Genomic DNA, 22,586 nt, shown 5'->3' on the forward strand with positions numbered 1-22,586 from the left:
AACAAACCAGCAGAACTTTGTACAGTCAGAGTTTAATATTCCATCTGTGCTACATGGCAATTACAAAAATACATCATAACATAACATATCAAACATCAAAGAGTATTAAAAAAAAAAAGTCATATAAACTTTATAAACAGGAATATATACATCAGCATTCGGTGACCAGAAATAAAGAAAGGTCAAGGATCACACACGAGGCATTCTGGGCACACATTAGGGCATACTTTACAAAAAAATAAATAAATAAATAACATTATAATCAGATGAGCAGGTAAGTGCATAAAGGTGAGATTACTGGCAAGGGCTTACCACATCCACGGACAGTAGAAAAAGCCCTGTATCGATCAAAATGTTAACTGTAGGTAAACGGTACGGCTGTTCCAGTCCCAGCTCTGATCTGCACACTTTTGTACAGCTCTTGGAGTCAAAAATCAAGGCTGAATGGGAAAACCACCGAGCGCTCCCCTGAGACATAGGTTATAAATGATGAAGCTAAATAAGGTGTTGAAGGCATACACATTTGAACCTGATATTGTGTCACTTGCTCGAGGAGATGATGTAGCCAAGGTCAGGTTTGGGAAAGGTCGGATCGTGGCATGAGCAAAGGTACAGAATATGTTTCAAAGTAAAAGTAGCACAGATTGAGGCAACGAGTCTTCCATCTGCTTCTGCTAAAATAACCGCAACATCTTGCAACATGAAAATAACGGCAGAGATTTTGAAATCAACTCACCTAACTGAAAGGATAACTATGGTTTGCACTCTTAAAACAAAAAAGAAAAAAAATATTATGATCTATAATAATATGATCAACAAGCATGACATTTCCACAAGGGGTAAATTTCACAGCCTTTGTCCACTATGTATTAACACGGCAGCCATGACGGTTTACTGGAAAGTGGATGCACGATAGTGCAATCTTTCTTGCACAACTGTTGGGCAAACAAGTGTGCAAGAAACTGTGTGCAGCTGAGAAAGGCAAACACATAAAGGAAGAAGAACTTGTGTTAAGCACGTCACAAAACATAAAAGTCATTGAAATATGCGTGGAGAAAAAAAAAGGTGATTTCCATTAAGTCAGTAATTTTAAAGTTTAGAAAATTTTTAAAGGCGCACCAATTCAAGGGTGAACAAATGTGCACAAGTGTGCCTTTACACTGTAAACTCAGTGTCTGTCAAACAAACACTTCTCTGCGTGGACCTTTTTCCTGAGCAGGATGCAGTGGGAGTGCTGGGCCAGGCAGCGGTACAGCTGTGTGAGTGTTTGCGCTGGGATCCTGCTGCGAGTGTGGCGTGGCGGGTGGGCTGAGGAGCGAGTCGTAGTCAAAGCCTTTGAGAGGCTGTAAGGATAAAGTGAGGCCTCGTCGCGCTTTGGCCGCTCGGTCCGGTCTCTCCCGCAGCTCCAGGATCACCTGACAGCAACAGCAGAGAGGAGAAGTCAAGACTCATGCTTCAGCTTACAGAGGAAACAACCAAACCGAGGACACTCAGACGTCTCGTCTGTTACCTCCATGGGCTGACGCTGCAGTAGGTCGAGGTCAAAGGTTGATCCGCGGAAGAAGGTTTGCCGCTGGAAACGATCGAGCGTCCTCAGGCGACGCGAGGGAGTCTTGCATAAAAGCTGGACAGGAAAATGTGCAGATGATGATCTGACCGTTCAACTGGCTCGCTGCTTAGCAGATATACAATAAATGATTACCTCTGTTATTAGCAAGGCCAGTGGGGAGCTGAGGCTGAGGGGCATCTCATAGGGGAAGCTCCTCACTTTCCTCAACATGCTGCAGTGGTCTGGTTCAGGAGCCACGGGGAACTGACAGAGGGAAAATTCAGGGGATGATTCATCTTTTGCTACTTTGATAGATTAATATTTCAGCATGCCAGAACATTAAATGAACACAGTCTTTCATGCTCATGTGTCACTGAGAGATTAATCGAACTGCTGACCGTGCAAACAGGCAACAATAGCTAACCTTCCCAGTAGCCAGTGAGAAAAGCAGAATTCCCAGTGACCACCAATCAGCTCCATGGTTGTAGGGCCCACCACTCAGCACCTCAGGAGCTGCAGAGGACAGGGAACCCTCACAATGTTTTTCCATTCATAAATTCACCTCCCAGTAAAACATAATTAGATACGCTCTAAATGCTTCCAAATCCCAGCATCTGCAGCTGTGGTGGGATGAGCTGCAGGGGAGGTTAAGAGTGGATGTTTTCCTCACCCATATATTGGATGGTTCCACAGATGGTAAAGGCTCTTCCCCCTCTCTCCAGGCGACGAGACAAACCAAAGTCAGCTAGCCGGGTGTGTCCTAGAAAAGATCATTTTCTCTATGTTATGATGAGTATGAAATCCCAGGCTATTTTTTTTTTTAACTGATACAGGCTGGATTTTTATTTGTATCATAATGCTCCCTCATAGTTTGCAGTGATAGGTATTGATTGATAGACGTGCACAGCTCTGTTTTCTAGAAGCTTCTGTGCTTTTCCCTCATACCAAAGCTATGCTGCTCTCTGCTGGGGACAAGATTTACTTACCATTGTCTGTCAGCAGGATATTTTCCATCTGCAACAACAGAGCAAAAATAAATAAATAGGTGGATGAGATTACACTCTTGTTTTTCTGATGCACTGAATTCTTATGCCACACACTGTGTCTGCCATGGGATTACTGCGAAACACTGATGAAAGGAAACCTGTAGCCTGTAACAAAATATTAAAACAAAACAAAACTCTAAATACGGTGTCTGATAAAAACACAAAGTATCAAACAAATTCTACTTCAATAAAATATTTTGTGGCAATTTAAACATTTTTAATGCATTATACACATTGTTGTGTTCATGCATTGACTAAAAAACAGGAATGAGCAGTTTAGAAACTTTTTAGTAAGTATTCAGTATTCAGCCTTACAAAACCAAAAACAGCCTTTGTACGTGTGCATGATGGAAAAGGAAGCTGAGCTTGCTGTTCTTATATGAGACGCAAAAGTAGGGCATCCAGCTGGAAAGGTTTCAGAGATAAGACAAAAACTCTTCATGATAAATGTTAGGCTTGCAGCATTTGATATCCTTTATTCTAGCCTATGGTATTCCTATGGATACCTTACTCCATCCATGGGAATGAAGCAGCTAAGTAACAGCCTGCTGCTGATAATCAAGTGCACTTGATTAGCTGATATGCAATGCTCAGAGAATTTCCCAAAAACCCATTTCAGACTCTACTGGCCTCAGTTAGTATGTTAAATGTTAAAGTTAATGACAGCACACTTAGAAAATAACTGAACAAGTATTTGGAGGGATTGCTAGGAAAAAGCTTCTTCTCTAAAATAAAAAGCATTGCTTAGTTTTGCAAATTTCCATCAAAACAACGCTTTCTCAGCTTTTAAGATTTCTCGAACAATGTCTTCCAGCCTGAAGTGACCGAAGTGGAATATCAGCTGTAAAATATCAACTGTCAAACACTGCGGTGAGAGAGGGCTGATTTGGGCTTGTTTTGTAGTTACTGAATCAATAATGAATTCATCTGTATACCAAAGTATTCTAGACACAAATGTAAATGCAAATCTACAGCAGAATGGCTGAAAAAACAGAACCAATGAGCAATGTCAATGTGCAAGCCCTAACTTGATTAAAATACTGTGGTAGGACCTTAAAAGAGCTGCTGTGAACAACTTCCCACAAACATCATTAAACTCAAACAAAGTTGTAAAGAACAGTGGGACAAATTTCCTTCACAATGATGTAAAAGACACAGGACTGCAGAGAGTCCTGTGAAAAACCTTGATATGAATAAGTGTTGCCTGAAATGATCTAGATGCCTGTGCTTAACATAGGTTTTGTGTCATTGTACAATTTTTTTTGGTTTTTACCTTCACATCTCTGTGGATCACCCCAAAATCGTGCAGAAAGCCTGTAAAAAAAAAAACAACAACCAGTAAGCAAACAGGTTTCAAATCCATGTCTTCGTACTGGCAAACTGAACCATTCTGACTTTGCTGTGTTGCCGGTGGAGATCCTTAGAGAGCTCATCTGTTTTTAATAAGACCACCTCTGATAATTACTTCCAGTTAAATAACTATGAAAACGACGCTTTGAACTAATTAAGATTTCTGAGGGGAAAAGTCAGGCCTACAGTACGGGTGTGGGTTCACATCTTTCATTTAATTAGTTTAATTTAATTATTATTAATAGCATACACACCAAGCGCACATCCCAACTCTGCAGCAAACACTCGCACCGTGTCCTCTGGGAACTGACCAATCATCTGCCAGTAGGTGTAGAGGTCTCCTGTGCTGCAGTAGTCGCACACTGTGGGAGAAGAAACGGGATCAAAGCATGCCTCTGTGCAGCGGTGCGAGATGTGACTGGGAAGTGAAGGTCAGCGGGAGGTGGAACACAACACTGCTCAAGTTAGGGAAGAGACAAGAGTGAAAACTGTCTTTCTCTAGGAAGCAAGCAAGGTGGAATTTTAAGGCTGGCTGCCTTAATGGAGCATGACTTTAAACTGCATGTGTGTGCGTTTGTAAAAATGAATCACCACACTGTAACTGAGGATAGCCATATTTATTTAACACTGTTACATAAGGCAACATAATAATTAAGCAACTGTTTAACCTTAATTGCTTTAAAATATCTGCAGAGATCTTCATCGGTTTGTTGTGGTGACTTCCATGTACTCTACATTTCAGGCTCAAAAAATATGTGACTCAGTGATGATTCACAGTATGTTCGGCATCTGGTTTTCGGGGGCTAACTCGTTCTCTTTTTGCAGGGGGTGGACAGGCAAACAAAGTGGGTCACACTTTCTGAGTCAGTGGCTAATTCGGAAAAAGAGGGTAAATGCTCAGGAGGAAAGAGGAAAGAAGTCGAAGAAGCTACACGATGCAGAGGGAGTGGTAGACTGGGGTTGCAGGGCTGGAGGGTGTTTGATAAAGGTGCGATTAAACGTGGGGTACAATCTCAACAGACCCAATATTTTAAAGTCTCGACGGGAACCTCTTTGCCTTTTTTTTTTGTTGTTCATCGTGTTGTAGGAGCTGGGTTTGGGTGGGGCTGTGGGTAGATCTTGGACCTAGCTGCCAGTTTTGAGGTGAGAAAAGGTGAGGTGAAGTAAAGGGAGAGTGGATCTGGGTTGGATTGGGTCACCGGCCTCTGTCTGACTCACTAATGTAGACGTGGCGCTGTGTCTGCCAGCAGTCCTGGAGGTCATGGACAAATGGGTGGCGCACCTGACGCTGCAGGCAAAGGTCAAAGGTCAGCCTGGAAAAGCTCAACCGACCATTGTTTCTGAGAGATCACGTCACTCAGAATCCCATTAACTTCAGACTTTACAGGCACACGCCATTTTTGTGAGAAGGCAAATAAAAATAAATGGTTCATCACCATCACAGCAGATTTTTTCTACCTTCTATCAACATTTCTAAAGTTAAGAAATCAAAGAATAGCACAATATTTACATGAGATCTTATCACTTATTAACTGTTAGCAGTAATTATCACTCACTGACTATTATGTGTACTTTAGAAAGCCTTGGTTCGTTGAGGAATTTGAGTGCTAACTGTATGAAATGCAAATATAATGCCTTTGAAGTTAACACAAAACCCACCTGGACTACAACTTCTTCCTTTGACTGCTCCAAAACCCCGAGTCTTAAAATCTCTGCTTTAGGTATGACCTGTGGGCAGACACAAGATGAAATCAGGCCACTGTAATTATAAATGAACCGTGAACACAATTATCTCACAGCTTCAGTTTCCTGCAACAGCCTGATTGGTATTTAGGTTCGAATTTAAACGCAGAAAACCTACATGTTAAAACCCAGATAATCAACACTCACTTTAACAGCATATGTCTTCTGTTTGACCTTGTCCTTCACTTTCAGGATGGGTCCAAATGAACCTTTGGCGATGTAGCCCAACACCTAGTGAGGCGAGAACAATGCAGACACAGATACAATGGGTTGGTGTCTAGTTAAAAAAAAAAAAGTAAAAGCAGAACATGAGAAAGCTTTGTTCAATCATAAGATGCATGATGTGGCGCTGGCGTTCAAAATGACCCTCACCTGAAAGTGTTCGTGGCCAGGCACAGTTCTGTGGGGAAATTCGGGGAGGAACATGGTAATAAACCCAGGCAGGCTCCACTCCGCTCTCAGCTTGTGGGGGCCAACTCCTGCCAGCCTCAAGACGTGGTCAGGGATCTCGGGGGCTTTGCCCTGGAGCATTCGACGCTGGCCCAGATGAAGGGCAGACGGGGCAAGGCGACACAGGCCTGCTGGGACAGACAGGCCAATGTTTGAGAGGAAGCCGCGCCATCCAGAAGATATGTGCTCATTCTCCTGCCCTTCGGAAGGCCTCTGTTGGGGAAACAAAAGATAAAGACACAGTTTTGTAGATGCTACAGAAGAAACAGGAATAAAAAAAACCTTTAGATTGTCTGTTTTTATTACACAAACTCCTGGAGAACAAAAATGAATAGACTGTTCATTCAGAGACTGTTTTACGCAAGGTTAAGTACCAACACTTATCAAGGCAGGCGTGCACTGCTGAAAGCGCCCTTCTGCTTTCACTTGACCTTTTGGGAACTAGAACACACAAAGAAAATTGGCACAGGACAACCTGTACTGAAAAATGCTTTGTAAAAATATAGAGGAGAATTGCCTAAATGCTGCTCTAAATTTGCAGACTAAGTCCAAACACAACTTACTGTAGCAATAACTTGAATTAGTCGTATTCTGTATGACTTTATCAGTCTCACACGTTGCTGTGGAGGAATTTTTGCCCCTTTTTCTTTGTATTGTTGCTTCAGTTCATTGAGATTTGCAGGCATTCATTTATGAACAGCACTTTTAAGGTCCCACCGAAACATTTCAATCAGGTTAAAGTCTGGATTTTGACTGGGTATTGACACCTTGATTATTTTCTATTTTGTTCCATTCTATTGTAGATTTGCTGCTGTGCTTGGGATCCTTGTACATGATCCAGTTTGGGTCAGGCTTTTATCTGTCAAACAGATAACCTCAAATGTGTTTGTGATGTTACGCTGGGTTTGGTTTTAATCTGTCTAAAGGACATTGTTCCAGAAGTCTTGTGGTTTACTCAGATGCAGCTTTGCGAGCCTTAGCCATACTTGCAAAAATGCTTTTTGTAGAGAAGTTTTTTTTTCTCAGTAACCCTCGCAACAACTTCATTCAGTCTTTTTTCTAACTTTTCCTCCTTTATTTGTACTCTTTGTTTAACATCTAGAGCTCTTTTGTGATTCTGTATCTTTTATAGTCTCTCTCTCTCTCTCTCTCTCACACACACACACACACACACACACACACACACACACACACACACACACACACAGCACTTGTGAATTTTATCTTAGTGTTATCTGGGGTTGTATTTAAATAATTTTACAACCTGCCATAGATTTGAAAGACAGTACACAGTATATACTTGATTTAATTTATAAAAGGTTGCCTTCCTAACGATTGTGGTTTACTGTACAAGACATCAGACTTTGCTATAATACAGCCCCATCTTCATCGCTCAAATGCCTGAGTGGAGCCGAGTGGGGCAGCATTTTCATGTAACCATTCCTGCTCATATATAAAAACCCTCCCTGGTCTGCATCCAAAGTGCAGTCACCGGGTCAACAAGCCCCCTCCCCGTGGGGCTCCTGCTGCACATCTCTGCAGCTATGTAATGCAAGATGCGCGTAATCAGCCATGCAGAGTGTCATTATCATCTGAGCAAAATGAAGGGACACATCTACTCCACTGTCACTCTGCTGAAACAGCTTCGACCAGTGACCACAATCTGGGGAGTGTCAGACTTTTGTTTGAAAAGTGACGAATTTGCATTCAAAGTGAATGGTCTCACCCCATATATCGTAACGTGGGAATAACACATTGTAATACTAATTGGCGACTTTTCACCGTTACGCAACTTCAGCACTCTTTTTCAGGTCCCAAGAGACTGCGGAACCCCGTCACACAGGTCACCCCCACCAAAGCACGTGTCTTACACCTTAGCAACCAGATGTCCAACTCACCTTCCTGTTTTTACTGCCGTCGGCCCCCATCTGTGTGACAGGACATCAGCGCAGTGCCCTCATACCGACGCCTGCTCTTCATTTAGCCATCCGCGCTATTCCGCAACCTCTCCACGAACAGCGGTGTCAGGCTGCACGAACACAACGCGTACCTTTCACTAACAATCTGCAGCTGATCGGGCTACGCGGTGTAAAATGTGACAGATATGGCGATATACAGAAAACAAGTTAATCCCGCGTATGGGCAACGTCAGCGTAAATCCGCCCCCATCACTACCGTCCAATGAGAGGCACGCTTCAGATCCCTGTGCTGCTGCTTGCGGTAATCAGAGCCGCACGCATCAATTATACACGTCGGTGACAGTTTCTGTTAGGTTTGCATCATTTGCATTGGCGTGACTTGTTGTGTGCACAAAAGCAAACGTGTAACAGAAAAGCCTCCTGTATCTCCCGATACATTTTTCAACCCCCCATTCACTTATTCTAAAAATAAACCCATGCATGCATAATATGTGCTGTCTTAGCATGTTTGGAGGAAACGTGAATGCTGAATGCAATTCATTTAATTAAAAATGCTGCAGCTTGCATCTTTCTCCCATATTGGCTTCTCTTCACTGATTCCCTGTTAAATCCAGAATCAAATTTAAAATCTGTATCCTCACAAACTAGAACCCCACAGTATCTTATCACCCCAATTTCTTCCGCAGTGTGTCTTTTGTCCTGTGTCCCTCGCCTATCCTGCAACCCATCACAGCAGATGGCGACCACTTCCTCAGCCTGGTTCTGATGGAGGGCTTTTTTTTCCTGTTAAAATGAGTTTTTCCTTCCCACTGTCACCAAGTGCTTGCTCTTTGGGGATCCTTTATTTCTGTTCATATTTTGAGTTTCTTTTTAGGAATTTTGTAATGTTCTTTAAACACTTGGAAGCATCTGGTGGGTGAATTAAGTGTGCATATATGTCCTATATTAGATTAGATGCTGATCTGACTACAACACGTGGGGTTTTCTCTCTATTATTATATCTTTAGTGTAGAATATGAAGCCCTTGAGGAGACTGTTGTGATTTGGCACTATATAAGTAAAACTGAATTTAATGCATGTTTGTATCATATCAAGAAGCAATGTACAATGTTGGCCATTAAATATCATGGGAAACACAGCAATTTAAAGCGTGGTAACAGTACATTTTCTTGTTGCTTTTGAGTCTCAATATGTGATGAAACAAAGTCAGTGATCACATGAAGTACCAAAGAAGTTTACAAAGCAACACTGGGCAAAAAGTAAAAAACAAACCAAATAGTGACAGCACAGGTGCCTTTTATTTGGGACTGAGAACATAAAAAGCAAAACAGAGCCATTGGTATGATTTTTTTTAAACTTCTGTTACCAATGTATGGTCATTTCTACAAAATAAACCAATAAACAGGTGAGCTTTAAATAAGTAGAAAACGTTTGGGAATCCACGTCAGAGCGTTCAGGGTTAAAAGGAGCATCTGCTGGACATTTTAGTCGTCCTCATCAAAGTCCTTCTTTCCCTGGGGAGGTTTGGGTCCTCCTGCTGGTTTGGCCATGATGATCTAAAAAGGAAGAAAACAATCATTTCATCATAAGATCCATGCAGCTGAGTGAGTGGGCTTTATGGCAGAGTGGAAGCACATCACCTCTGACCTTCATAAAATAATTGATAGACAAACATTAACCACAGCATCCAAAATGTGTTCAATCTTAAACTGCGGTGCTTATTTAAAAATGAGGGGACTATATTTTCAAAGTAAAAAAAGGCCATTTAAATCCCTACAGATATTCCAGAAGTCCATTTATGGTGATTAAACATTTATGAGCACACGTAGCAGTATGTTGTGCTTTAAGAGAAATTCTCTACACAGGAAAATGTACTTGTGCATAAAACGTGAACACTTAAAATCAAATAAATAATTAAAGAAAAAAAATGAGCTGAAGAAATAATAATTAAACTCTGGGTCAGTTACTTAATGCACTTCATGTTTCACAAAACATCTTCAACCAAGTCTAAACTGAATTAATCTTCTCTTAAAATACATTAAAAAACAAAACAGTGTTTGATTTGGTACTTGCAAGCAGTTTGTGAGTGCATGCAGCATGCTATCACACCACACACACTATCTGCTCTGTGCAGGTTTAGGCAGTGGCACATCTGGGTTTGTGTAAAACACCTGTGATGTGGTTGAATCCAGTCAATAACACAACATTTCTCCAGTGTTAGTAGTGACAGGTAACGCATACATATTTCAACCTCCTGTGAGTGACTGAGCACACCGGTGCAGATTTTTTTTTCTTTTTTAGTTAAAAGCGCACACACATTCCAAAACCTACTGACTGAGCGACTGAGGGTTTTGTGTGTGCCCTCTAATGGTGAGTTTCAAAATTATCAGGCTCTTCATCCCAACCGTCCTTGTCCCAATGGCCTCTCTGCTTGGGAGCCTTGGGTCCCCCTGCAGCCTTAGCCATGATGATCTGGATCGTACATATATGCACACTTAATTTATCCACCAGTTGCTTTCAAGTGCTTAAAGAACATAAAAGAATCCTAAAAAGAATAATACAAAACTCAAAATATAAACAGAAAGCAAACATCTGTGAGATGTGATTTGATGCGGTCTGTTGGATCTCTGTGGAGTGTGGCATTAAGTTTGTTGATTTGCCTCAAAGCCTAAATTATTCAGTTAAAAACCAAACCGATACATTAAAAGCCGTGAATAGATGAAGTTTTGTAAACAGGTGAAAAATAGTCCTAAAGGCTCTTACTGTCTGACTGATTGAAGCAGTTTTCTGTCTCAATCAAAAACAAAAAACACAATTTCAAAAGTTCATAAAATATTCTGTTTGAGGCTGGCTTTCATTACATGTAGAGTTTGTGTGTTAAGAATGTTTTGTTTGTACCCACCTGGTCCACCCTCAGCACTGTGATAGCGGAATTGGTAGCCAGTTTTATGCCCCAGTATTTGACCAGGTAGGGATCCAGAATGCCGGCTTCGAGCATGTCCTTCACAGCAGGACCATCACTCTGCAAACGACATGACAACCGCACCATCAGTCAAGAATATGAGACGCTTCAATAGAAACGGGCATTCAAAAAAAAAATTCAAATGTTGGATTTAAGGGAGAAAAAAAGGATGCTACAACACAAATTTTAAGATGTCTTTTATAAACCTACTCTGCTCGGCTTAACTCGACTGTTTCTAGGGTTTCCCATACTGAGAAAACGAGACGTCAACAGATTGCATGCCACCGTTTGGCTAGTCAGTGGCGTTCCTCAATTAGTCATAAGGGCGTCTCCTTCACGAAAATCAAAACCCGGAAATTAGGGACCTGGCTATGCAAAAAAAAGGAGGCAGCAGGTATAGCATCACCTCAACCTCCTCCATCGTCGTAGTGTTTGAGTCACCATTAGTTGGTACTCGACTGTAAAAGAAACCGTCCAAAACAGAGTTGAGCCAAGATGAGTAGGCACAGGTGGAAAAAAGGACTGTTAGTGTTACGCTGTGTACCCTTATCTAAAAAGTGGTGTGCATCTACCCAAGTTAACTGGAAGCCAAAAAAAAAAAAATCTAAACTGTGATTCGCCTGCTTGGTAATTACATACGATGTGAACATCATATTATTTAGCTTAAAGATCATGTGGAACAGGCTGTATCTGTCTCCATAGCGCAGACAACACAAATGGACTCGGTGGGAGCTCAAGTCCTTCCAGCATTTCAGTCAAGGTAACTGTTTTTCTCTCAAAGGCAAACACATGAGCCAAGTTTCTCTTGTGATGACAGAACGATGTAGCGCATGTTTTTAGTGCAAACAGCAGTGTTAGCTCCTCCGGCATTCACTGTCACGTTTTGGACACCACTGGTGATGTGTTAAGGACCAGTGTGTAAGGTTTAGGTGCCTCTTGCAGTGCCGTTGTAGATTGTAACCAAGGAAAACACAGGCTGAATATTTTAAACGATTCACATCTGAAATCAAACGATATCAAAGCCATCCACACATTCTTCTCATGCATCCACACATACCTCAATGTCAAAGCCCATGTTTTTGTTTCCCTCATGATGCCCAGAATACAGCTTTGAAATAAGCTCGCTCCCCTTCACGCCGGAGTTCTCAGCGAGGGCACGTGGCAACGCCTCGAAAGCTTCGGCAAACTTTTTAATGGCATACTGCTCGAGACCAGGGCAGGACTGCAGAAAGGCAGGAAAATGGTGTATCAGTCAAAATAGGACAAAACGAAGAAAAGAGATAAGCGTGTGGACTTGGAATATGTTAATTAATTCACTTGAATGTGCATACCTCTCCATATGAGGTGATCTGTTTGGCCAGCTCAATCTCAGTGGCTCCTCCACCAGGTACCAGCCTGTTGTCCTAAAGATAATGAATGACAGAGAGACTGTAGCTGTTGTACAAACTAAGTAGTACATAAAAAGAAAACCCCTTGAAATTTGTGAACTGTAAAATTCTCAATAACAATGTTTAAAGGGTAAGTTTTGCTCATAGTGAACACTGGTAGCATAGTTTTAGTTTTTCAGTTCCTAATTCTATTTTAATATTATTATTATTATTATTATTATTATTATTATTATTATTATTAAGTAAACAGGTGCTCAAAACCAATGAGAAAAAAGATAAACATCAGCTCGAGTTGCTTTACAATAAAGACAATAATAATCTTTAAAATATAATTTGTGCATCCATTTGTTAAAACTTGTGATTCATCTAAAACGTAAGAAAAAAAAATCCCAACAACAACAAAATAACCCCAGTGACTTATAATGTCTACTTACCCTGACCAGAACTTTAAAGGTGTTGACTCCATCATCTACAGCCCTCTCAATATCATCCATCAGGTTGTCAGTGGAGCCTCTGATCACCACGGTTGAGATGGCACCATCCTCTTTATCTGTTTAAAAGTGTCAACACCAACCAACACGTTAACTCAGAAAGGTTTAAAATTAAGATTCACAAGCCTGAAGAACGGAGTCATTTACCATGTTTGAAGACCACCACCTGAGTGTCTCCCACCTCAGTCAGATATACACCATCACAGTGACCCATCTCATCCGGAGTCGGGGCCGTCTAAGGATGACAAAAATGTATTTATAGTTAAAAATGGATGGCTCTTCCGAATACCTGATCTGATAAAAACAAGTGTACACTCACCATCTTGGGCAGAGCTACAGCTCCCACAGTCTTGCATAATCTCCTGAGTTCCCACTTGGAGTTAAGCCTGATGAGAAGGAAAAAAGAACATTTATGGCTGGGAAGCACACAATGCCAAAGATATACTATTATAAATCATGTAATATTTAACATACGGTCATCATATATTTATTTAAATTTCCCAAAAAATGCAGACACAGTTACATCTTGCACCTTCAAAATAAAAGTTTTAGTCCTAGGCCATGAAAGGACCATCTGTATTAGCAAAAAGATCAATCCTTTACATGAGAGAAATGTGATCTCTTAAGCTTAACTAGAAGCAGAAACTCAGGCTGAATTTGCCGTAAACGTCTAGCTCTTTGTATATGATACGTTCCCTGCTCACTTTAGGTTTTGTAGTTCTTACCTGACCACCATGAGTTTGTACTTGTTGGCGTAGTGCAGCGCCATGTCAGCCACTTTCCCCCCAGTTACCACCACAGTGGCACCAGCCTCCTTGATAGCCTTCACGTTAGCTTCCATCAAATCCTCCTCTCCTTTACTGAAGTCCATGAGCTCCTGTGCATTATTTATCAACACTGTGCCCTGTGGAACAGACGGGACTATCGTCAGCACCGAGAGCAATGTCAGCATCCTCTTCATTAAACTTAAAATATATCAGTCACCTCCACTTACCTTGGTCTCTGTCACCATGCAGTCGAAGGGGCAGGAGAAAACGGCGATCTTGGCATCTTTCACTGATGTGATGTCTCCCTCTGCCTCCTTCTTAAAAACCATGCCATGAAGCATAGAGGATGCCGTCACCCCACAACCCTAAAATGACCACAAATGTTAATAGAGGCCAAACTGCATACGCACACAAAATAAAACCAACAGAAGATGCTGCTTACCAAAATCTTGCATACTCTGACGTTATCAACATTGAAATTGCCGGACTCTGGGAAGATCGATACTGCACAAAGAGGGGAGAAAAAGGAAGTCAGAAAAATACCATGGCAATGCTAAAATCTGAGATAGTGTGCACTTCTGACTCACCACAGGCCTCTGCAATGAGGTTCGCAAGGAAGTCTTCATTGCCGTACTGTTTACTCATGACTGCTGTACGGATGAGCGACTTGGCTTCATTAATGTCATGGAGGTTCTTGGCTGAGGAGCAAACGCAGTCTGACAGGATCTCCAGAGTCTTCTTACAAGCCTTCTCGTAGCCTTCAATCACCTGTGGCAAAGAAGAAAAAGGGGGCACTGAGAAAATGCACCAATCATAGCACATGTTTGACATTAAGCCATGCTACTTTACCAATATTATCTTGTTTACCTCTGAAACAGACAAGCCCATTCTAAGGAGCTCTTCAGCCAGCTCCAGCAGAGCTCCAGCAAACACCAGGACAAAGTTGGTACCATCGCCAACTTCCTGTTCTTGCATGTGGGACGCCATTACAATCATTTTAGCTGCGGGATGCTGCACCTGTAAAACAAACAATAATTTACATAAATAGTTAAATTCATACATTTATTATGCACTCAGCTGAATTTCAGTGAGGTGCACAACAACATCTCCTCACCTCAAGCTCTCTGAGAATTGTTGCAGCGTCATTGGTGACAAACAGCTTCTCTAAATGGTTGATGACCATTTTGTTCATGCCTAAAAGAAAACACTTCATTTAACGGGTGCTGCTTTGATATCTTTGCAGAGCACAACCCTAATAGGCTGTAGGCACACCAAACTTACCGTTGGGCCCATAGGCAGTGCGGGTGGTTTGAGAAAGTTCCTTACAAGCTCTGATATTACGGAAGACAGCCTCTTCAAGACCTGAAAAGTGCTGAAACAGACAAGAAATCAACTTTTCCAGACAGGTTTATTATCGTTCATTTCCATGTCAGACTAATATATTTAGCTTACTACCTAACAATGAATATGTTAAAAGCAAATAACTGGATATAATATGGATAGTCTGAAAATGTAAGCATTTCATTAAGCATCAGCATCACTTTAAGCTGACAGTACTGACAGTTAGCTGAATGCTAGCTGGGTGTAACTGCAGTGTGACATCCCGTTATAACAGCAGCTCAACTGCTGCTGCTGCTATATTTAGCACGGTTTAGACTGGAGGGAGACGGTGAAATATCAAGAATAAGCATTTCATCTTCCCTAACAGACCTTCGTTCAGCAGCCGGCTGGGCGGCCTGGCTGCTGCTTTCTAGAACGATCCCTCATGACTCTGAATGAACATGCTAACTTAGCGGCTAACGTTAGCTAGCACGCTTCTTCACAACTACTCAGTCAAAGCTCATCTACGAGCCCAATATTCCTAATTTAGCCCCACCTTGGCGCCATCCTTTAACATCTGGGCAAAGCCCGGAGCTTTTGGGACGTGGAGAGCCATTTTCAATTTTTTAGCAGCCCCGGTATCCTAGAGAAGGTAGCCGCGGCGTGGGTTCAGCTCTGGGTACAAAGCCGGAGAGGCAGAGGTGGAGCGACTTCAGCGAGGCAGCGAGCTACAGACGGGTGACAACAAAGGACAAACAGAGCAATTCTCGTTTCACCGCGCAGTGATCGTAAAACACCACTCGGGGGCACTCTTACCGTCGTGTTACTATAACGAAATCCAAGTCTATACTAAGTGACTGACTTTTCAGTGAATTCCAAATGATTTAAGCTACCGCACCAAAGAAACACAAGTAAAGTACGACAGATGGCATTTCTGATTTCCTGTTGTTTACTTGCTTTGTCAAATTTCTATCATTTGTCATGAAATATTACAAATATAATGAATTATTGTCTTAAATGTGTAGTTGTTTTAAATTAAAAATGTATTGCCTTTACCAGTTAGTTTTCTATAGACTGTGCCTTGCATATTATACTAATTCAATATATACAAATATAACCATGCTATCCCAAATGATTTACCCACTAAAAGAATTACACAAATTTTCTACATACAAATTAAAGTAGTACTAATCTCATATAAAGTACTTGATCACAAATGTGTAACATAATTTAATTTTAGGTCAGCGGTTTGGCAACCTATCCAGGGTGTGCCCTCCACTTGCCCTATGTTAGCTGGGATAGCCCCCCCACCCCATAACAATAAGCAGAAGAGTATGGATGTATGAATATTACAATTATTCTAAGTTAAAACACAAATTATAGTACCAGAAGAAGTTCAAACTGAGCATCAGAAAGAGGAAGAAAGGGGATTTAAGTGACTTTGAACATGACATGGTGGTTGATGTGAATATTTCAGAAACTGCTAATCTACTGAAATTTTCCCACACAACCATCTCTGTGATCTGAAAGAGGCATGAGTTGCAGTGTCGCACAGATAAAATTGGGCTGGAAAAATGTTGCCTGGTTTGATGAATCTCAATTTCTGCTGGAACATTCAAGTGATAGGGTCCAAATGTAATGCAAACAGCATCAAAGCATAGATCAATCCTTCCTTGGACTGATCACTGGTTCAGGTTGCTGGTGGTCATTTAATGGCATGGGAGTGTTTTATTGCCATAAATTGGGCCTCTTATTACAAACTGAGTGCCTTCCAGCGTCATGGTGGATCTGTGCCATTAGGCAAGCATTAAGGCAGTACTAGCAAGGCATACCTAATAAAGTGGGAAGTTAGTATACTGGCATATGTAGATTTCAATACCTGAAAATGACCTGAACAGAAAGAAAAAAACAAAACAAAACCCAAAATAGTGATATAAACACATTTTTCCTCTCAGTTTGTAAAATCTTGGAGGAACTGCAGATAGTTTAATGAACAAATTTGCTGTAAAACTGACACCAAATGATAACTTAATAAAGAGAATGCAGGCATTTTACCACCATCACCAACATCATGATGTTGAGGAAAATATTATTTTAACACCCCCCCCCCCCCCCCCCACCACCAAAAAAAAAAAGAAGAAAAGAAAAAGGAAACGCCCAACTAAAATGATGTGAAGAGAAAACATGAAACAGATATATACACATAAAAAACGCAAAGTTTTATTTTTTCACATTTGGACAGTTGTTCTCCTTTTAAAAAATAATAATGCAGAAAAAGAAAGTATCAAAAACAGAAAAACAAAAAAAACAACAACAACACACCCACAGAAGAGCTTTGCTTAATTTGAGGCTGGAAGCTTGACAGTCACTAATAAGACTCGGGATATCTCTTTATAACATCATCATTATAGCCATCAACTGGTAATGAGCCACTAAATCTTTTTCCCCATCACATTATCAGATGATTTATGTGTACAGTATTGATGCATGAATCATCCACAGGCCATTAGAAATGCCAACCTCTGCCTCAAGGAATGTTCACATTTAAATACTGTGTTTTAGAAAATACACTTGATAATTTGGTATAATCAAATGACATTAAAAAAATAGCGCAACAAGTGTTAGAAACATTATTGCATACATATAAAAATAGAGGAAAAAGATTTCCCCTCTGTCAGAAAATTTAGTGTTTGTTCTGCAGATAAACTGCAGTTTTTGTTCGTGATCTCTTTAGAGTACATTTCTCTATGCAGAGAATGAGAACACAAAGTATAATATTAGTATTTTGAAAATGTAACTAAATGTAACAAAATGTAACATTTTGGTTGTAGCAGCTACGACAGATGCAAAGAAAATTCCTCTGGAAGCTACAGTGAGGATATTTTACCCACAACAAGCTAACCTGAGACATGTAAACACACAAGAGTCACACAGATGCTCACAAATATGCAGAGCACACATAAAAAAAAGACAAGCTGTAGCATAACAGTCTCCCAGTATCATAACGCCACTGTGAATATGTAACAGTGACACCACAATAATAATAATGAGTATAATAAGTGTAAAACATGGCTACAAAAGGTCCTGCATTATACACACAGACATGCATGTAGTTCAGTTGGGTTTGCGAATAGTGTTCACAGCTGTGTGGGCCCAACTGCCCAGCGTGTCTGAGACGCGTGTGGCTCTGCGTGTGACGTTTGAGCGGCTGAGTTTACCGCTGGGATCCAGCTTTCTCATCATCGCTCCCCCAGAACGTTCCTTTGGGCCAGATCTGCAGAGACAGAGAGACATTACTCAGTGCAAAAAGAGACTGCCATTAAAACCATATAGGTTTACAACTACAACATCAGTTAGTTATTTAAAGTGAAAAAGGCAAGTGTTAAGCCATCAGGCAACAAATGAAAATTTTCAGTAACTCATTTCCTGATCTACAATTTGAATTTTATCACTTATCATTTTAATGTGTAAATGGCCTTGTAGACATTCTGGTAATATCAGAAAAAGTATTTGGGAAAGTTTGGTGTCAAAGAAAATTTAAAGCAGGAGCTGTAAAGTCAGCAAGAAGAAAAAGTGTGAGCAACATTTGTTCGGACAGCGAGTTATTCATCTGTTTTTCTTCCAGATTTGCATGCATCCGAGTAGCTCTGCCATGCACTTTTGTGTTTACACTGAAAGCGTATGTTCTCAAAACTCAACTAGCTTTACTCTTTGAAAAGGGGATTTTACCTTCTGTATTACTCCACAATTTGGGAATAGTTGAACTGCCTGTTGTAAGTAAAAAAAAAAACCAAACAAAAAAAACAACAACAACAAACTGATTTCAATTAAACAGGAAGACGTCTATATTCAGTGAGGAAAGCCTCTGGGAGCATGTAATGTGCGCACGTAACAGGCAAGATCACCATTACCGAGTGCTCGCTTTCCACACTGAATATCATCGTTTATACATCGGACAGGACACAAATATTTTAAATGACAACACCGGAAGTGACGTAAATGTTCAAATGCATTCTGTCATGTCATCTGGCTCCAATTCCCACACCCACCTCCTTTTCCCCTTACTCCCTCCTTATCTGAATACCAGAAACACAGACCCTGTTTCAAACTGAGGCGGGAGGAATGTCTGGAGGGAGGGGGAGGAAGTCTGGGAACCCACAAGCTGGGATTCTTTGGGTGAGAGGGCAAGGAGGACAGACTCCCTTCCTCAATGCAGAATATGCATGGATACAAGGAAATGGACTAATGGCTTCTTCAGTTACACAAAACTTTCATTTACCAACAAAACACTTATTTAGTTGTGATTATAGAAAAGGGTAACAAAACCTAACATGTCCTTTTTCTGTTAATTACCCAATTTGGGAGAAACTAATAAACACATAATGCAAACAGTCAATGATCAAGATATCAAAAGAATTCACTAAAATAAAAAATGTTACCTGCTGTCTCTCCCAATGATGTCATCAAAGGCCTTTGACAGATGTTTGAGCCTCCTGAGTCCACTGGAAACTGACTCCAAATCTTGGTCAAATTTCCTATTATAGATCATAAAAACAAAATATTTGGCGGAAAAAAGATAACCACCAAAATTCAAGTAAGCTACTCTCAGCTGCTCCACATATTTGGTTGAGTTTTTTTTTTTAAATAAATAAATCGTGTATGATCGTCCTGACACAACCTCAGAGGGATCCAATGAAATAAAAGCACTCAACAAACTAATAAACTAACAAAGTCCTAAAAAGCAAAGTTGCATAAAGAGTGAATCAAACTCACATCCTCTGGTTTTGCGTATTTGGAGAGGCAAAGGGACTTCGTACAGCAGCCATGCGGACCAGTTGCCTCCTGCCACCTCCTGTTTTCACTCCTCTTACGGATGCTTCAGGAGTCCTGCGTCCTCTGGAGCCTGGAGTACGCCCAGGTGTACCTGCTGCTCTGGGTGTGCGTCTGGGTGTTGCAGCCCGATGAGGTGTACGTCCTGGGGTGCAAGAATTCGATGCACCAGCATTTTCTCCATCACGACCCGGGGTCGCTACCAAACACTCTTCACGGGAAAATTCTCTGGTCCTCTGCAACCTCTGAGAGAGAGAGAAAAAAAAACAACAACTCTGGAATAACTGACTGGTGGCTTTTGTTGAGACTGATAATAATCAAAAATAGGCAATTTCACACATAACAGTTAATCTACCTGATACACTCCGGTGATAGAGTTACGAGCACTACGAGTAAGCTTGCGGACTGTGCTGGTCTTTGGTTGCTCCTTCGTGGTTTCCCAGGTCGGATTCTCAGGGAGGGAGTTGGTCTGGACAGATCGCAGTGGGAGTCTCTTCCTCACTGACATTCTCAGAGAGTTGAGTGAAGATGAGGACCGAAGTTTGCGGAAACGGTCCGGGGCTTCTGGGGAGCTCTCTGCTCCATCAGACTCATCCAGGACTGTGTGTGCCCGCCAGACTCCAACCACAGCTTTACCAACCCCATCCATAACTAAACAGGCTATATGACTGAGCTGAGAAAAAAAAAAGTGATCTGTATGAATAAGTTTTCTGAAAATAACATTTTTAATACTACAGTTTCAAAATCTCACAATATAAAAAAAACCTATATTCTAATCTGGCTCAGCATGCTATGAAATTTGAATATTTCTTTGGACTGATAGACCAAAATAAGAAAAAGTTACAAGTTAAGACAAATCTTTCTTTTTTAATCCTCAAATTTGAGCGTAATTAAGCTTAACTGTTGCTTTAGGAAATTATTAAAAAATCTGAAAAATGTCAATGAACAAAGGACGGAAAAAGTGAAAAAATGAGCCGTAACAACCGTACAATCAAGCAGCAGTAATCGTGTTAGTAAAAGCTCCGTGACTTTTGTTAGATAAGGACAATGCTCCTGGTCAAGTGTCCAACTTAACCCAGGAATGGCTTGCCCTGAAGAGGGAATAACAGCCTTAAGCAACAAATGAGAATTAAAGTTTACCTTCCACTTGCCTTTACATGAAAACGCTGTCAAATTGTGCCATTGTTGTCAAATGCTGCCTTTATCCATAAAAGTCAGTGAATATCATTAACAAAACAAAAGAGGGCTGTGCCCCCGAAGCCACGGTTAGCTAGAAAAAAACCCGTTACTATTTCAGGTTACACGACAAAACATCGAGTCAAATAAGTATAAAAACTTAAAAGAAGAACGTCTGCTGAGACACCTGCTGTACAGAGAGTTTACCTGAAAGTGTCAGTTGTAAAAGTAGTCGATTCGCTGTGGCTTTTAGGCGGCTGTAGCTCCCGTTTCTTCTTTCGCTGTTTGAATTTGGCGGCGGACCACAGAATCCACAAAGGCACGCGTCACCACGCCCTACGCAGTGTTACGTGACGTAAAACGATGCGTCACTACGTACAGTTTTACGTTAATGGGATTTACGTTGAAATATGACTAGAATTGTCGTGTGCGAATAAGATTCCAAGATGTTTTTCCTTGAAATATATATTTGAAAATGATCTGTTAAGGTCTGTATTTTCAAAATAGTTGTAAAAAAAAATACTTAGGATCACAAGTTTGTAATACTACATTCCTCTCAATACAAACACATGGCTTGTTGATGCCTACCAAAAGTTGTGTTGTGACTTGCAAAGGGACATTTAGCTAAGTATTATTGGGGGTCTATGTTTATATTTGAGCCTGCATGTGTAATTGTGATCCTGTGTGGATTAGGGAAAATCCAAAATAAATTTAACATGTGCACCTAATTCTTATTATTTTTTTAAGTCATTGAAGATTTATGCTGCACAATCATTTCACCCTGGAAAAATAACAGCTTACAGAAATAATCAAAAGCCCCAAATTACCATGGCATTTATGCCCATGATGAGTGTTTGTAAACTATCTCTCAAACACCGTCACATTTTCTAGTAAAGAAAAATTACGAAATGTTTAGCAATAAAGCTTATCTTTGCCAGGTAATATGTCCAGTTTTTATTGACTTGGCATGAGATTGGTGTTGAAGCAACTAACAGGGGTGTTAGTAACGCTCTTCTATTGCAATACTGTTTTACCACTCAATTTACAGATAAAGGAATACATACAAATACACGTAAGAAACATTTTACAAAGCTAAGTATAACAGTGCCTTTGGACTTGGTGATGTATATCAAATATACTTAGCTGTTGGGAAATGCTAGATAGTTTGCACAGTTTTTCCCACCAACAGCACAATTATAACAGGTCACTAAATACTGTTGCTCATTTATCAAACACCATAAAGTTTTTCTTTGCTTTTGGTTGCATGTGTACACAAAAATCCACCATTGTGGCTACAAAAGGGCTTGGTGACCAGCAGATGTCACTGCACACCTGCACATGAAATGCTTTCAGTATTTTTGAAATCTTTGTCTTGTCCACCTCTGTAGTGATTTAGTAAAGGCATTAACAAGGCTGTAGAATAATTTATCTTTAACTTTGAATCCATTTGTCCTTCACTCATATCACTCTGTTTTATGCGTTTTAAAGTCTTTCTTTCTTTATTGGAAAGAACATAAAGAGGAGACCTTGACCCTAACAACCTAGCAGTCACTGTCCTTTTGTCTCATTAAAAGTAAATGTATAACAAATTTTTA

The 22,586-nt window shown here is 40.7% G+C and overlaps 3 protein-coding genes across 7 annotated transcripts; all 3 read right to left on the bottom strand.

Annotated features, from left to right (window-relative positions):
• Positions 1-21: 21 nt before the first annotated feature.
• On the bottom strand, positions 22-8,258 carry rskrb (ribosomal protein S6 kinase related b). The gene is made up of 13 exons (XM_006800032.3): positions 8,037-8,258; positions 6,061-6,351; positions 5,836-5,919; positions 5,605-5,673; positions 5,164-5,233; positions 4,200-4,307; positions 3,869-3,909; positions 2,536-2,563; positions 2,220-2,309; positions 1,974-2,062; positions 1,703-1,813; positions 1,511-1,624; positions 22-1,415 (listed from the first exon to the last, which is right to left on the bottom strand). Exons 1-13 carry the CDS (start codon positions 8,064-8,066, stop codon positions 1,179-1,181), a joined length of 1,362 nt encoding a protein of 453 aa, XP_006800095.2. The 5' UTR covers positions 8,067-8,258; the 3' UTR covers positions 22-1,178.
• A 1,075-nt stretch (positions 8,259-9,333) lies between these two features.
• cct8 (chaperonin containing TCP1, subunit 8 (theta)) lies at positions 9,334-15,710 on the bottom strand. Of its 3 annotated transcripts, none has more exons than XM_087847298.1 (16): positions 15,542-15,710; positions 14,947-15,037; positions 14,780-14,859; positions 14,533-14,682; positions 14,253-14,433; positions 14,108-14,169; positions 13,893-14,030; positions 13,624-13,802; positions 13,218-13,284; positions 13,046-13,133; positions 12,842-12,957; positions 12,351-12,422; positions 12,077-12,241; positions 10,960-11,079; positions 10,393-10,529; positions 9,334-9,613 (listed from the first exon to the last, which is right to left on the bottom strand). In XM_087847298.1, exons 1-15 carry the CDS (start codon positions 15,599-15,601, stop codon positions 10,422-10,424), a joined length of 1,677 nt encoding a protein of 558 aa, XP_087703424.1. In that variant the 5' UTR covers positions 15,602-15,710; the 3' UTR covers positions 9,334-9,613; positions 10,393-10,421. The 3 variants fall into 3 exon arrangements, with proteins under 3 accessions (XP_087703424.1, XP_087703423.1, XP_087703425.1); XM_087847297.1 differs by having other exon boundaries at positions 10,389-10,529; XM_087847299.1 differs by lacking the exon at positions 10,393-10,529 and having other exon boundaries at positions 15,542-15,709.
• A 1,471-nt stretch (positions 15,711-17,181) lies between these two features.
• On the bottom strand, positions 17,182-21,323 carry pimreg (PICALM interacting mitotic regulator). Of its 3 annotated transcripts, XM_006800035.3 has the most exons (6): positions 21,199-21,323; positions 20,171-20,488; positions 19,759-20,060; positions 19,425-19,520; positions 18,715-18,753; positions 18,121-18,259 (listed from the first exon to the last, which is right to left on the bottom strand). In XM_006800035.3, exons 2-5 carry the CDS (start codon positions 20,462-20,464, stop codon positions 18,723-18,725), a joined length of 723 nt encoding a protein of 240 aa, XP_006800098.2. In that variant the 5' UTR covers positions 20,465-20,488; positions 21,199-21,323; the 3' UTR covers positions 18,121-18,259; positions 18,715-18,722. The 3 variants fall into 3 exon arrangements, with proteins under 3 accessions (XP_006800097.2, XP_087703426.1, XP_006800098.2); XM_006800034.3 differs by lacking the exon at positions 18,715-18,753 and having other exon boundaries at positions 17,182-18,259; XM_087847300.1 differs by lacking the exons at positions 18,715-18,753; positions 21,199-21,323 and adding an exon at positions 20,956-21,160 and having other exon boundaries at positions 17,182-18,259.
• Between the last annotated feature and the right edge of the window lie 1,263 nt (positions 21,324-22,586).

This window comes from Neolamprologus brichardi, chromosome 10 (genome assembly GCF_056152115.1).
Source record: "Neolamprologus brichardi isolate AB-2024 chromosome 10, ASM5615211v1, whole genome shotgun sequence".
Taxonomy (NCBI): domain Eukaryota; kingdom Metazoa; phylum Chordata; class Actinopteri; order Cichliformes; family Cichlidae; genus Neolamprologus; species Neolamprologus brichardi.